Source organism: Anas acuta, chromosome W (assembly GCF_963932015.1).
Source record: "Anas acuta chromosome W, bAnaAcu1.1, whole genome shotgun sequence".
In the NCBI taxonomy this organism is placed as follows: Eukaryota; Metazoa; Chordata; class Aves; order Anseriformes; family Anatidae; genus Anas; species Anas acuta.
This window is the reverse complement of record NC_089016.1, coordinates 22848814-22864804: the sequence shown is the minus strand read 5'-3', so window position 1 is coordinate 22864804 and position 15991 is coordinate 22848814. Positions and strand designations below refer to the sequence as shown.

General features: G+C 39.7%; 1 protein-coding gene across 2 annotated transcripts in view; it reads left to right on the top strand.

Annotated features, from left to right (window-relative positions):
* The first annotated feature begins 630 nt into the window (after positions 1–630).
* Positions 631–15991, top strand: part of LOC137846793 (ubiquilin-1-like) — a 37356-nt gene continuing 21995 nt past the window's right edge. The window contains exon 1 of one of the 2 annotated variants that reach the window (XM_068664904.1): positions 631–919. In XM_068664904.1, the coding sequence (XP_068521005.1) occupies positions 761–919 (159 nt within the window). In that variant the 5' untranslated portion in view covers positions 631–760. The remainder of the gene's footprint in view (positions 920–15991) is intronic. The other variant, XM_068664903.1, reaches the window with a different exon arrangement.

Genomic DNA, 15991 nt, shown 5'->3' with positions numbered 1-15991 from the left:
AATGATGCACAATGCAATTGCTCACCACCAGCCAATTGAAACCCAGCCAGACCCCTATCAGTGGCAGCCACCCCAGCCAACCTCTCTCAGTTTTATGGTTGAGCATGATGTCACATGGTATGAAACATCCCTTTGGCCAGCTTGAGTCAGCTGTCCTGGTTCTGCCCCCTCCCAGCTCCTTGTACACCCCCAGCCTCCTCACCGGCAGGGCAGTATGAGAAGCAAAAGGCAGTTTATGATCTGTCTTTATATAGGTTCTGAAGCTGTATATATTTTTTCTCCCTCTTTTTTTTTTTTTTTTTTTAAATGAAAGCCATACAAGGACACGACATGACTTTGTTATTTCATACAAAATCATTGTGCATTATAGTATATGCAAGCAATAATATAATTATATGTATGACATCAACACATTAATAATATTTTTAATATATCTACTTAGAATTTCAATGTACTGAAATAATTTATCTATATCAGAAAATAAATTTAATCTTCCAAGCAAACTTAAGGAACTACTTAGAAATGTCTTTTTAAGATTTAATAAATCTTCAAACTACCACCTTTGGCGCGCAAGCGCGCGGAGGGTAAGTCTACGCCTGGGGAGACAACTCCCCTTTCTAGTAACTTCCCTGATTTGGAGCGTCATCACTGCGCGCCACGACTGAGCTGAGTTGTTTTTGGTCGCCGCTTTGGGAGTGAGGCTGTGGCGCGTAGGATTCGTTTGGAAGTGCGTGGTTGAGCGAGTTAGGCCCCACCCGTCATGTCGGAGAGCGCGGAGAGCCCTGTGGGGGCCCATACTCCTCCTGAGTCCTCTGCTCAGGGTTCCACTGCTGCTGAGCCGCGGATCATCAAAGTGACAGTGAAGACCCCCAAGGAGAAGAAGGAGTTTGCTGTGCCCGAGACCAGCAACATCCAGCAGGTGAGAGGCTTAGGGGCGGCGGGGGGGGCAGGGGCGGCGGAAGAGAGGGGCGGCGGCGGCGGAAGAGAGGGGCGGCGGGGTGCAGTCCTGCCCTGCCCGGGGTAAGAGCCTTCGCCTGCGGTTTCCACTTATCGCATTGTAGGGTGGAGAGGGCCCTTCGCAATGACAAAGCAGCTCCAGCTTATCCGAACTGTTTTTATCGGCTCTATTGGGTGAGTACCGGGGCTGGCCCGGCCTTGTGGAGTGTGCTGCTAACTGAGGCTAGTGGGAGTGGTGAAGAAACCTGCTGCTTTGTTTCCACCACGACTCCTCTTCTTTCTGTTGCGATGCTGAGAGCTGGCCCTGGGAAGTGGACGTAGCTTCTTTTCTAAATTCTGAGTTGCCCTGCTGAGTTGACTCAGTTTGACAGTAGGAGGTTTGTTAGCTAACTAGTGCAACTGTAGAAAACATACTAATGTCATGTATATGATTGCATATAGTGACAACATATTTTTTAAAATTTAAAACTGACTAGAAACAGCGAGTAGGCTATGGCAAACATCTCAGTTTTAGAAAAGCCATGTATTCAGACTGTATATAACTTCCACTACAAATAGCACAGCTTCTTCTCTGTTTGGATTTTAGGGTCTGATAACTGAATTGTTAGGGTTTTTGTTCTGCGTTTTTATGGAAGTTAGTATCCAGTTATGCCTTTGGCTCAAGAGAAACAGTGGCACCTACTGAATCATTGATGCTATTTCCTGCAACGCTTATGTTTTCTTTGGAGAGGCTTTCCATGTGACTATTGACCAAGACTTAATTTGTTTAGGGGGCTACAAAACAGAAAAGGTGCAGTAAATGCTGGTATTTCTTTCAAGTTTTTATTCTTGGGGCAGTTCAAGATTCAAATATTTTTATACCAATATTTGGCTTATAAGTGTTCCAGACGTAAGTTTCATTGGTCTGCTCTCCACCTGCCAGATAGGTGAGATTACGACCAGTGAAGATGAGTTTAGCAGCTGCAGTATTGCATGGTATCTGCTACTCTGTAAGCTTAATTTCTAGTCTTTTCCACCAAAGATGAAATTGTTGTCTGCTTTTGATTTTGTCCAGTGTTTTCTCAGGAATCTCAATCTGAAATGGGCCCTTTTTCACTTCTCTGTTCTTCATAGACTTGTGAATAGCTTCAATGTAGCTGTTATAAAATTCTTTGTAGTTACTTAAAAACAAACAAAAAAGAACCCCATATGCTGGATATAACTTAAGGTGGATATAACTTAAGGATCACATTTGTCCTGAAAAGCGGTTTGATCGCAATAAGATTGAGTACTGCAGGAGTTATAAACAAATTCACTTAAGATGTAAATTTTGTAATGTATCTAACCTTAATAAGACTATTTCAAATGTGAATCCCAATGGTAATTTTAGGTTTGTCTAGTAGACAGTTATCTTAAAACTGAAATAGTTAAGATAACAAAACTGTAATTCTTTATTGAAACCAGTCATAAAAATTAATGATTAATATAATGTATTGCTTTAAAACAATTATAGACGATGAAGATATCTTAAACTTTAAACACTTTATTGGTATCCATTTGAGGTAATATTAACAGGTTAGACTTGCAGTTGAATTTCCATTACTGTGAAGTAAGACTGCTGTTGTCCCTGTGGGCCCCCCATTTGCATTTCCCAGACCAAGTTACAGATAGTAGATTGCAGGACTTACAATCTCTGTAGTGTGACTAGTATTGGCTATTTTTCTTAAAATGTCAAAATAATGTGTTAATAATAAGCATCAACAATAGATGTGATATTTCTAGAGCTAGCCCAGAAAATATGTTAGCCTCAAATAAGAAACAAATTGAGTATCTGTTCAAATGCATCTGGGATCAGCAAGTGAATTGTTTTGTTGGTATAGGCAAGCCAGCAATGTCTGCCCTATTTGCAGGTGAGTTCAGGACTTTTTTTTTTTCCACACAACTGAATGACTTTTATTTTGCTGTATGTTCCCATAGCTAATATTATGGCTTAGTGACTTGGCTTGTTTTTGTTTACAGTCATTTCAGGATACTGCCAGAACAAAACAGTAAGATCTTAAAGTAAATATTTTAGGTTATTGAGGCTAAATTTAGGGCTACAAAAAATGTATTTTATGTTGCTTCACTGATTGTAAGTCAGGTTTGCAACTGCTCAAAGTTGATGAATTTTTTCATCTGTTTGAAGACTTCAGCAACATAATTTGTTATTGCTGTACCTCTAGAACAGGCATAGGTTAGAATGGAAAAGAACACACAAGTCAAGTACAAAGCCACTGCAGGAGGTGAGTTGATTGTGTCACCCATCTGTCTTTATTTTCTGTGGTACGGCTTGGTTCAGTATTAGGATAAGGACCAAATATTTGCTTACTTGATTTGGTAAGATACTGAACTTAGAGGCCCATACACTGTTCTGTATAAAGACTTGTATTCATGATAGGTAAGGATGAATACCTGTAAGCCTGCTGATTTGAAATACATAGGAGACTTTAGCTCAGTTAGCTCTATTTATCTTTCTTTATGTATTCATGACAATACAGTCTGTGCGATTCCTTGTGTAGTAGGTTTGACTTAAGTGTCTTTTTAGAATCATAGAGTCATTAAGGTTGGAAAAGACCTCCGAGATCATCTGGTCCAACCATCCATCTACCACCAATATCACCCACTAAACCATGTCCCTAAGTACAATGTCCAACCTTTCCTTAAACACCCCCAGGGATGGTGACTCCATCACCTCCCTAGGCAATCCGTTCCAATGCCTGACTACGCTTTCTGAGGGAAAAGAATGTCTCCTAATTTCCAACCTAAACCTCCCCTGGAGCAACTTGAGGCCATTCCCTCTACCCCTATCGCTGGTTATCTGTGAGAAGAGGCTGACTCCCCTCTCCCCACAACTTCCTTTCAGGTAGTAGTAGAAAGCAATAAGGTCTCCCCTGAGCCTCCTCTTCCCCAAACTAAACAACATCAGTTCCCTCAGCCGCTCCTCATAGGACTTGTGTTCCAGACCTTTTACCAGCTTTGTAGCCCTTCTCTGGACATGCTTCAGGGCCTCAATGTCCTTGTAGTGAGGGGCCTAAAGCTGAACACAGTACTCGAGGTGTGGCCTCACCAGAGCAGAGTACTGGGGACGATCACCTCCCTGGTCCTGCTGGCTATGCTATTGTTGATGCAAGCCAAGGTGCCATTGGCCTTCTTGGCCACCTGGGCACGCTGCTGGCTCATGTTCAGGCGAACATTGACCAATATCCCCAGATCCTTTTCCTCTGCACAGCTTTCCAGCCACTCTGCCCCAAGCCTGTGGTGTTGCATGGGGCTGTTGTGACCAAAGTGCAGGACCCTGCACTTAGCCATGTTGAACCTCATCCCATTGGCTTCTGCCCATTGATCCAACCTGTCCAGGTCCCTCTGGAGGGCCTTCCTACCCTCTGGCAGATCGATACTTCCCCCCAACTTGGTGTTGTCTGCAATTTTACTGAGGCTGCACTCAATTCCCTTGTCCAAAACGTCAGTAAAGATGTTAAAGAGGATGGGCCACAACACTGACCACTGGTGACCAGTTGCCAGCTAGATTTCACTCCATTCACCACCACTCTCTGGGCCCAACCATTCATCCAGTTCTTAACTCGGCAAAGAGCGTGCCTGTTTAGTAAAGACGCAGAGAGAGTAGTCATGTTACAGGCTACTCATACATTTCTATGTATGAATCTTTTCTTAGTGAGTGACTTGAATTGAGTGCTGAGGTGTTGGAATAGGTTATGTTAAAAGCAATTTTACTCTTCTTTTATTCTTTTTACCCTGTATCTTTTAATATGAACGTATCAGCATTTGCAGAGTTGAAGATTTTGTTGTAATTGATTCAGAGTTACCATCCACCAGCATGTATGCAGGCTGCAATATATCAAATTATGCGTTTTATGAATGCTGCAACTCCAAAACTGAATAACATAGCTTGTTTTATATTCCTTAATTATTAAGCCAACAGTTTGGTTATAGCAACTATGCAATATTAATTTTAGAAACTTGCCAGTTCTTGCAGAGAATTCTATGTTTATCTGAAAATTTCAGGGTAATGTCCATTTGGAAAACTTAGTAAAATCAAGTTGCATTCATATAAGCATAGGAAGTGTTTTTCAATTTTTTCTCTGTTTTTATTTAACTTCAACCGTTTAATGGAATCTTTCTTCAGTGAGAAATATAGTTTTCAGTAGTAGTAGATATTGTCAGTTTGTAGTATATTCTTTAATTATATACCTGAAAATTCTACTTTCTGTACTACACTGAATTATAAATAAACTTAATTACTAAATTGTGTATAAATGTATATGGAGTGTGTTGGGATTCTGTTCATTTACAAGTGGAGATCTGGTTAGAGTTGTATTCTCTGCGTAAAATTTGAAGGAAGACTATCATTTAAATCCATAAATCAGTGAACTGCTATTCCTATTAAAATATATAGTTGAAAGTTTAAGTCATTAAGGGTATGATTCTATGATTTTATGACTTAAAACAACAGTTCTGAACAAGATTTTATTTTTTCAAATGACATTGTAATAGAACAGCGATTTGAGAAACTGTGGGAACTGTGAAGTTCTGACCTCTAGATATAAACCTTTGCTTTAATGTCTCCAGCACTGTGCTCAAAAGAGAGTTTGGTTTGGGAAGAGTCAGCAACTTCACTGTTGTTTTTTTTTTTTATTGTCATCTAGATAAAGGTTATAACTGTTTTCAAAGCAGTCACAGTTTTAGAGGCCTGCTTTACGTTGTTTTCAGTGGAAGTTGGATGTTTAATTCTATGGGGACTCTTGGCCTAATGTAATCTGATTTTGAAGTGTATCATATTAAACCAAGGTTGAGAGAAATTGAGAAAAAATCTCATAATTCATTTTCTTTAACAGCATTTTGTCATGTGAATGGGCACTAATGCCATCAAAAACAGGAACTATCATAGCATACTGTGGGTCAGCAGAAAGCTTTTGAATCATATAGCAGTAACATCAAAAGATGACAGTTTGGGTTTTAAGCCTTTTTTAGGATAATTTGGCCTAGGAAGGTCCTGTAAAAAAGATAGGACCTTTATATCCATTAAAAAAAAAAAATCAGATATTTAAGTTAATGTTTGAAGAATGGATCTGTTCTGCAAAATGGCTGTACGAAATAGTCTCCTTTTTAGTCAGCTGTTATACTTAATGTGTATGAAAAGACGTTGGCTTTATTCAGTGACAAAATGTTTGCTAAAACTAGCTGAGCTATGAGAGTGCAAGTTGAATTCTCTCTACTTTTTTTTTTTCAGAACTGGGCATCAATAGAGTGCATCACCTAAGCTTGTCAAAACCTTCACAGATGATCTAGTTGAGCAGGTGTAATAAGTTCTAACTTAATTTGTGGAGCTTGCTCTCTTCTGTTGCTGTTGAACAAAAGAGCAGAGTTTTGTTAGAGTATTGGGTTTTGTGGATTTGAAGATATTTGGCATGGAAGTCATTGAGAGTGTAAACAAAATTGTTTGAGTGCTACTAAAAACATTCTCAAGGTGAAAAATTATTCTGTCCCGTAAAAATAAAATAGTTAATTTGTTTCTGTTAACTCTAAATGTTTTAAATTAAAAAAAAAAAAAAAAGTAAAATGGTAATCCAGGCAAGGCACTTCAACTTTCAACCAAAAAAAAAAAATAACCATGGGAAAACCAACTTGTATTGAAAATGTTTTTCAGGATTTTATTTGTACAGATACACAGATCATAGAATATCCTGAGTTGGAAGGGACCAGTAAGGATCATCAAGTCCAACTCCTGCCAATTCCTGCACTCTCTTCCTTCAGCAAAAAGCGTGCTATAGATGCGTTGATCTGTTATTGGTTGTATCTTTGATAACAATAATCAGGAGATTCATTTGCAAAATATTTTAGATGGTAACCTAGATTTTTATATGGTCTTCTGTTGTGGATGAAACATAAAACGGGTGGTTTTTGTTCATATCTTCCCTTTCAGAAGCCGAAAGGTTGTGCTGAATGCAAGTGGTACTGATGAAGAGACCTGACACTGTTTTGCAGTTCTGTTGGGCTTTTAATGTAGATATGATTCAATTATACAAAACTGTAGCTCAGCATTCACAATAGTCATTATACTGGCTGGAAAGAGATCCCTTGCACATGTGGATCATTTGCATATATTGCTATAGGAGTGTTTTGGTTTGTTTTTGTGGTCACGGTACACAGACACATTCATTTCTTACTGTAGTACTGTTTCTACAGGTCATCTAATTACCATGGCTGAATGTTACTAGAGAATGGGAAGTGTTAATATGCTTTGATACCTGTATATTGGTAACATTTAGTGTGGATAGGCTCTATGATAAGTGTCTTGTTTCCTTGACCTCATGGATAAATATCTATTTCTAAAAATGTGCAACAATGTTTAGGAGTTGAAATAGTGTGGACGTTGATTATACTACAGCATTGGCAATCTGATGGCAATTAAGTTGTTGATAGTAAATGAGTTTGGATAAACTATGTTACTTTTTGATCTGGCACAGGATGGTAGTTCTTTATTCTTATGTGTTATCTCTGTATCAGATTATTAGGATTTATGCTGTTTTTAATGTCACAGTGGAATGTGTATTCTTAAGAATAGTTAACCGGAAACATGCAGAATGGGAAGCAACTGCCTACACAATTTCTCTGCAGAAAAAGACCTAGAGATTATAGTTAGCTGTTAAATGAATCAACACTGTTAATCTGTGTTTTCCCCATATGGATTTTTTCACTTTTTTTTTTTTTTTTTTTTACAAATTATAATAATAGCTTTCAAGGTGTAGATTCCTTTGGTTTGAAGTAGGGATAAGAATTCATATGGATTATTGTTGCCAGTTTTGATTCCTACATTACAGGAAAATATGGTTGGATTTAAAAATCTAGAGTGATGGGAGTGATTTGATAAGAAAACAACCCTCAAGGAAATATTAGCCTTACTGCAACCTTTTTATTCTGAGGAGAAAAACAATTGTCCGTGGTGGACAGGACAATGAAGAAATAGGATAGTGAAGCACTGAAATAGATTTCTTAGAAGAAAACTATGGAGTCTCTGTTGATTCAAAGATCGAAGCCGAAATTCCTTTAAGTGGTATATTCTTTATTGCAGCGCTGGATGCACGGGGGATCTCTCCACCTATCGTGCATACCCAAAGCGGAAAGCAGTCTTGAATTTATACAATCAATCTATCAATATTCTACAAGCGCCTATACATATGCATTACCTATCCCCGCCTTCCCTCGCTTCTCATGCTAATTAGCCTTTTGGCACCTTGCGCCTGCGTAGAGCCTCCCAAGAATTGTGGGCAGGGGTCTTTGGGACGTGGGCAGGGGTCTTTGGGAGGAAGACCCCTAGTCTTCCTCACAGTGTACTTTTCACCTTTGGTCAGGAATCTGCTGAATTGGCACGTTTCTTAATTGCGAGAGCTGGTTGTTGCCAATTCTTCCGTTTGTTGTATCTTTATAATGAATTCCAATGTCCAATTTTGAGATTTATAGTCCTTACATTTGTTTCTCTGTCCGTCTGCCGCTTCCTTATCATGAGTTCCAGTGTCTTGTTTCGAGATATACAGTCCATGTCTGGGGATTGTCCTTGCCTCCCCAATACCTCCCCAATACCTCCTTAATCAATCCCCCCTTTTCTTTTCCCATGCAAATTCTTTTGCATCAGATACTTTCATTATTTACAGTAACACAACAAAGCAGGCATCTAAACAACATGCACACAAATATTCCTAACACTACTAATGTGATTAGAGCAATGAACACTTGTTCCAACCATTGGAAGTTGGGCAACCAGGAGGTTAACTTATTCCATATTTCACTAAAACTCCATGAAAGATCATCTTTACTGATCTCATGTAGGACCCTTGTCTGCTTCCATATTTCTTCCAGGTCGGTAGAGATCCTTCCACTCTGATCTACATACATACAACAACTTGTATTTATTACTGTACAGACTCCCCCTTGAGCGGCCAGTAACAAGTCTAGGGCCATCCGATTTTGTAATACTACCTGTGATAAACTAGATATCTCTTCTTGTTGAGCCTTTATAGCATCCAGAGTTTTGTTTTCTAACTTCTCTATAATTGCAGAAATATTAACTATCGCCTTTTCCAATTCACTCACTCCTAACCATGGGATAAACCATCGAACAAAACTATGAAAAGCGGTGTGTCTCTCTATCAATGGATTGTTAATTTTTCGTCTAATTCTCCGGATATGATTTCTCAAATAACCTCGAGGCGCTACATCATGTATGGTCAAATTGGGGACTACTGCTCCAAGAGTGCAAGTTCCCTTCCAATTCTCGGGCAAGACCTTACGGGCTGTATCATTGCATAGCCAATACCACCCTTTTCCTTCTGGAACCGGCCAGCTGGTTGAATTTGCTCAGCCGCTAGTCGTACTAATATCAATTGTTCGATTACAAGATGTCTGATTTCCCACATAAGTAGTATCCGTATTTATACAATCCTGTTTTCCCATACCCCTAGGTGGGTTACACCTTTGTACACATACATAGTAAGATTCCAACGGCACAAAGCTACTCACTTCTAGTTCCAAAACTTCTTCATATTTTCGACCCCAAGATGTGTTTTCCCACAAATTAGTCCAAGGTAAGTTTGCAGGCAAGGGAATCCTGATTAACGATACACCCTTATTCCCATGCTGTGGCAGATGGGTGCATACCCAACAGTTTGTCTTATTAATTACTTGAGAAATTGTTTGTATCAGGGACAGGTGTAAGTTCTCATCCCAAACTGCCCACCCCGAATCTGAGAACCACACCCCTGCAATCATTAGGATCTGGAAAACCATAATTTTGTTGGTCCAATTGGAGTGGTGGTCCATATCCTCGCCAGGGCCTTCTTCACCCTTGAATCGTGGATCCAAGCTGCTTGCTCCTTAATCTTAATGGCGGTATGTGTTGTCAGTAATACCTGGTATGGTCCCGTCCACTTTCCTTCCGTTTTTCCTCTAGGGGTTGTCCTGAAAAAGTCTTTATATATATATAATCCCTGAGCTTAAAAGGGTGGATTGGTTGATCCAACCGTCTAGCCCAGGTCCTGAGAACAAATTTATGTACTTTATTTAATTATTTCTGAAGTTCAGTTATATATGCATATAAATATTCTAATCCTAACTGCGTTCGATCCTCTCCACTAAATAGAAATGGATATGGCCTTCCATATAAGATTTCAAAGGGACTCAAATTCCCTTTTATTCTAGGTTTAACTCAAATTCTAAGTAATGAGAATATCTTTAGAATCTTACTTATCTGTTGTACCACTTGCACACAAAAATGTGAAACTCTATCAGAAGACATTGCTACTAGAATCCCAAAGCATGGTATTATTTCATTTAACAAGACTTTAACCACTTCTTCTTGCTTTGTTTGTTCGACAGGGAAAGGCTTCAGGCCTTCCTGAAATCATGTCAGTCAGAACCAGTAAATAACAATACCCCCCTTTTCTAGGGAGTTCTGAAAAATCAATTTGCCACAGTTGCCCCGAATAATTTCCTTTACTGATTATTCCAAATTTTCACACAGAATTTCACACAGAATTTTCTAGGTTGGAAGAGACCTCAAGATCATCGAGTCCAACCTCTAATAGATTTTATTCTATTTTTGGTATTGGGGTTATTGTGTAAGCAAATGCTACATTGTTGAGTTACTTGTTTTATTGTTGTATATAAATTTTGTTCCACTAATGTCTGACTCAGGCTCTTATGCAATGTGTCAGCTCCCCGATGTGTTTTATTGTGTTCTGTAAGAACTATGGGCCATATCAAATTAGAGGGTATTATTACACAGTTATCTTTTAAATATACTCATCTATCTGGTTTCATTTTACCTTTCAAATCTTCAATTAATTTTAAGTCTTCTTTTGTATAATTTGGCTTTTTGGTTCATATATATAGTTTGGATTTTACCGTCTGGTATTAAAGACAATGCCTTCACCTCAGTTATTTCAGCTGCCTGTTTAGCCTCCCGATCTGCCAATCGATTTCCAATTTCAAAATCAGAGTTTCCCTTTTGGTGTCCTTGGCAATGCATCGTAGCTACCTTTTCTGATTGTTTTACAGCCTGTAACAATTTTAAAATTTCTTCAGCATGTTTTCTTTTTGTTTTCCCTGAGCAGTCAGCAATCCACGTTCTTTCCGTATCGCTCCATGAGCATGTACCACGCCAAATGCATATTTAGAGTCTGTCCAAATACTTATTTTCCTTCCTGCTGCTAGTTCCAGTGCTCGTGTAAGAGCAATTATCTCTGCTTTCTGGGCGGATGTCCCAGGGGGTAATGGTTTAGACTCGATTACCTGTTGAGCAGTTGTAACAGCATATCCTGCCTTACGTTGTCCTTGTTTTACAAAGCTGCTCCCATCAGTATACCAAGATTCGTCAGCATCTTCTAAAGGTTCTTCCTTAAGATTGGGTCGACTAGAATACACAGTCTCTATTGTTTCTATACAATCATGAGTTATAGGTTCATCCAGAGTTCCGCTAAGGAAAGAAGCTGGATTTACGACGTTAGTGACCACAATTTCCACATCATCTAGTTCTACTAATATTGCTTGATATTTTAAAATCATCAATTCTTGTTTAAGTTGTTTAAAGACTTTTTGTGCTTCTCCAGTCCAGACTAACTTTGACTGGTTAATCTTTATCAATTCACATAGAGGCTTTACCAATCGTCCATAATTATAAATCCAAAGGCGACACCAACCTGTCATTCCTAAAAAGGTTTGTAGCTCCTTTACCGTTTGAGGTTCTGGAGTCCGGCAAATGACTTCCTTATGTTCAGTTCCTAGTTCTCGTTGTCCTCCCGAAATTTCAAATCCCAGATAGGTCACACTTTGTTGAGCCAGCTGGACTTTCTGTCAAGAGACTTGATATCCATTTTAAACCCAGAAAATTAAGAAAACTTATAGTCCATTGAATACAGCTCCCTTTAGTCTCGGTAGCTATTAAGAGATCATCTACATACTGTAACAAAGCACCTTCAGTGTCCGGAGGCATCCATGTTTCGAGTTCCCTTGCTAATTGGTTTCCAAAAATAGTGGGGCTGTTCTTGAATCCTTGAGGTAGTAATGTCCACGTAAGCTGCGTCTTTCTGCCTGAATTGGGATTTTCCCATTCAAAGGCAAATAGGTTTTGGCTTTCTGTGGCTAAAGGTAGGCAGAAGAAGGCATCTTTTAAATCCAGTACGGTAAACCAGACTTGACTATTCCTTAATTTAGTCAGCAAAGTATAAGGGTTTGCCACTACTGGATGTATATCCTCAGTGATCTTATTTATGGCCCTCAGATCCTGAACTAGCCTATATCTTTTCCCATCTGCCTTTTTAATTGGCAATATGGGTGTATTGTATTCTGATTCGCATTCAATCAATAATCCATACTGTATAAATCTATCAATTATCTCTTTAATTCCTTTCCTGTCTTCTATCCTCAAAGGATATTACTTAACCTTAATGGGTTTCTCTCCTGGCTTTAATTTAATAATTATTAAGGTCACATTTTTGCTCTTCCAGGGACTTCGGTAGCCCAAACTCCTGGACATATTGATCTGTGATCTCTAAAGGTATTTCACTTTTAGGGTCAGTTTGTATTAGTGCCAAGCTTAACACATTTATTAGTTGTTCTTCTCCTATTCTTAATTTCATTTTCCCTTTTTCAACGACAATTTCTGCTCCTAATTGCTCTAATAAATCTCTACCTAAGAGTGCCCATGAGGAGTTAGGCGTATATAAAAATCTGTGTATGCCCCATTGTTTCCCTAACTTGTACTTCAAAGGTTCACAAAAATAAGCCTTTTCGGTTACACCTTGTCCTGGTTTCAGTTAGATTTTGTCTTATTAAACTGTCTTTATCTCAACTCACGGGCTTCACTTTCCATTTCTCTCCCCCGTCTCAGAGAGGGAGGGGGAGGGGGAGCGAATGGCTGCGTGGTGTTTAGCTGCCAGCCGGGTTAAACCACAACACACCTTTTACCCTAACATAATAATTCTGTGAAGGCATTAATGCTTGATTTAGAACTGAATACGTTGCCCCATATCAATAAGAAATTTCACTTCCATTCCTCCCCTAGCTTCATTATAATCAGTGGAGGATCCGCTAGGGTAGATTCCCCAGGTCCCCGTTATTCCTGTTGAAATCAGGGACCAATGATTACCCTAGAAAAAGGCTAGTCAATTTGTCCTCCGAAGCCAGGTCCAAACCGTTTTGTTTTATTTATTTATTTATTTATTTTCATTACATTTCAGAGTTGGTCCAAAAATTCCATAGGGGTTTCTTTTAGACCTTGTTGGAAGCATATTCTCAATTCCCAATTCATCCAGATTTTAGTATTTACTTAGCCGTTCATAATTTTAGGGATGATTACGGTCTCAGTAGGGTCGGTCAGGGGAATGCAGTTGTCCACAGTTCCCTGAGCGGTCCCATCGGTAATCTGAGCTCGCACATGAACTCAGGTTGTTTTAAGAGTTAACTGTTTTTCTGTTTCCATAACAACTCTCTCTCGGACCCATCATGATCCATTTGCCCCAAAGGGCTAACACCCATGATTTTAAGATCTCTGCCTAGAGCAGAGGCAGAACTATTAACATTCCTACATCCTCTTTCCCTGCTCATTCAACTTCAAACACCTTTAACACTTTCAACAACCCTTTTAACACTTCCTTTATCTTTCTCCAGCCTGTACTTCTCTAATGCCAACATCAAAGGCTCAGTCAGGGGCCAACTTAATTCCGTACCTTTTCCCACCAAGATGCTGAAACAACATCAGTACACAACATTTCATCCTATTCTCCTTCTCAAAACCAACATTAACTGTAGCAAAACATTAGAGTTTAAAGTTCCATTTAGGGGCCACTTTTCTCCACATTCCAGCTTATAAAGCGGCCACCATTGATTACAATATTTTATCAATGTTTTCCTGTTCACACTTCCACCGGCAGATCCTCCAATATCCTTCCAGTGACTCAAAACACATCCTAACGCACTTTTCTTAGGAATTTCACTGCTTACTCGCCCCCCCCATTTTCCAGTTTACACTTTCAGAATACACGTGTTACTTACAAAAGCGTATCACTCACAAAATTACAGGCACGCAATATCTTTCAGTAGCGATGTCACAAAGCTACTATTACCAGCAATATTGCTAAAATCACAATAACAATAGTCAGAGCCAAATTCCACATGCGATAAGTCAGAAAACCGAAATATGTAATACCGTAACGATATCTTTCTTATAACAATGCCACGAACCTACTATTACCACCAGAAAAATAGCCAAAATCACAGTAACAATAACCAGAGTTAAATACCATACTCCATGAGTCAGAAAACCGAAATAAACAACACAATTCCAGATGGACCTTAAAGCGAGCTCTTTCCTTAAGGTCCCCAAATATACTTATGGTGCTTACCACAAAGTATATACCAAACACTGCCTCGCAGAAGATCACCTTCTGATTTACAGACAGTTCCAGATACAGATGGACCTCAAGGTCCCCAGATATACTTGTGGTACTAACCACAAAGTATATACCAAACACGGTCCTGCAGAAGTCACCTTCCGACTTACTGGACAGTCCCAGATGACCGGTCTACCAGAAAACCAAACCAGAATAAAGAATATAATAACTTACAATGATGGGGTCCTTGTCTGCCTCCGCAGTGATCCGGTGAGTCGAGGAGTCCCTCCAGGAAATCCCGGGGGTACCCTAGGGAGTCCTGTCCCCAGCGGGTCCTGCGGACCGGCAGAGAGGTAGTCCCATCTGGGGTGCCAGATTGATTCAAAGATCGAAGCCGAAATTCCTTTAAGTGGTATATTCTTTATTGCAGCGCTGGATGCACGGGGGATCTCTCCACCTATCGTGCATACCCAAAGCGGAAAGCAGTCTTGAATTTATACAATCAATCTATCAATATTCTACAAGCGCCTATACATATGCATTACCTATCCCCGCCTTCCCTCGCTTCTCATGCTAATTAGCCTTTTGGCACCTTGCGCCTGCGTAGAGCCTCCCAAGAATTGTGGGCAGGGGTCTTTGGGAGGAAGACCCCGAGTCTTCCTCACAGTGTACTTTTCACCTTTGGTCAGGAATCTGCTGAATTGGCACGTTTCTTAATTGCGAGAGCTGGTTGTTGCCAATTCTTCCGTTTGTTGTATCTTTATAATGAATTCCAATGTCCAATTTTGAGATTTATAGTCCTTACATTTGTTTCTCTGTCCGTCTGCCGCTTCCTTATCATGAGTTCCAGTGTCTTGTTTCGAGATATACAGTCCATGTCTGGGGATTGTCCTTGCCTCCCCAATACCTCCCCAATACCTCCTTAATCACTGTCACTGGGGACCTCTTAGAACAGGTTAGATAAACATGTCTGAATAATTTAGGTGAGTAACCCACTTCAGGCAGGAATAGATTAAATGACTTCCTAGAATAGGCTTGCAAGCCTAAATATTACTGTTATAAATGAGGTCTCAACTCAATCTGAATTTTGTAATATTTATAAAACAAATATTTCTAAAAGGTATAAAAGGCAAGTAAACAGCACTGGGTGTGCAAGGAGTCTCCACCAACAAGCACACACGAACATCAAGCATTCTAAATATACAGAACATTGCTTTACATACTAAACCCGAGTATGCCTATACATATGTGCAATCAGGAAAGGTAACAAACAATCCTTTCAGTTCCATGACTTAACAGTCTCCATTTTCCATTCCTTTTGAACAATAGGTCTCACTTTAAGTTGTCAAGCAACTCAGTCTTCAGGCCTTATGTATCCCATTCTTCCCAGATTGAAGAAAAGCATATCCATCTACTTTTCAAGGCCAATAGGCCTGGGTCAAAAAGCACGTTCAGGTCAACAGGGGGCATAACAGCAAAAGCCTTCGATGGCTGTAGCAGCAGAGGCTGATGGCGTAGCAGTCGGATCAGTAAAGGAGCCCGCAGCTCCCTCGCTATCTGGCAAGCCACACATTTGCGATTGTGGCCCCACATGCCTCTTTAAGGCCTCAGAG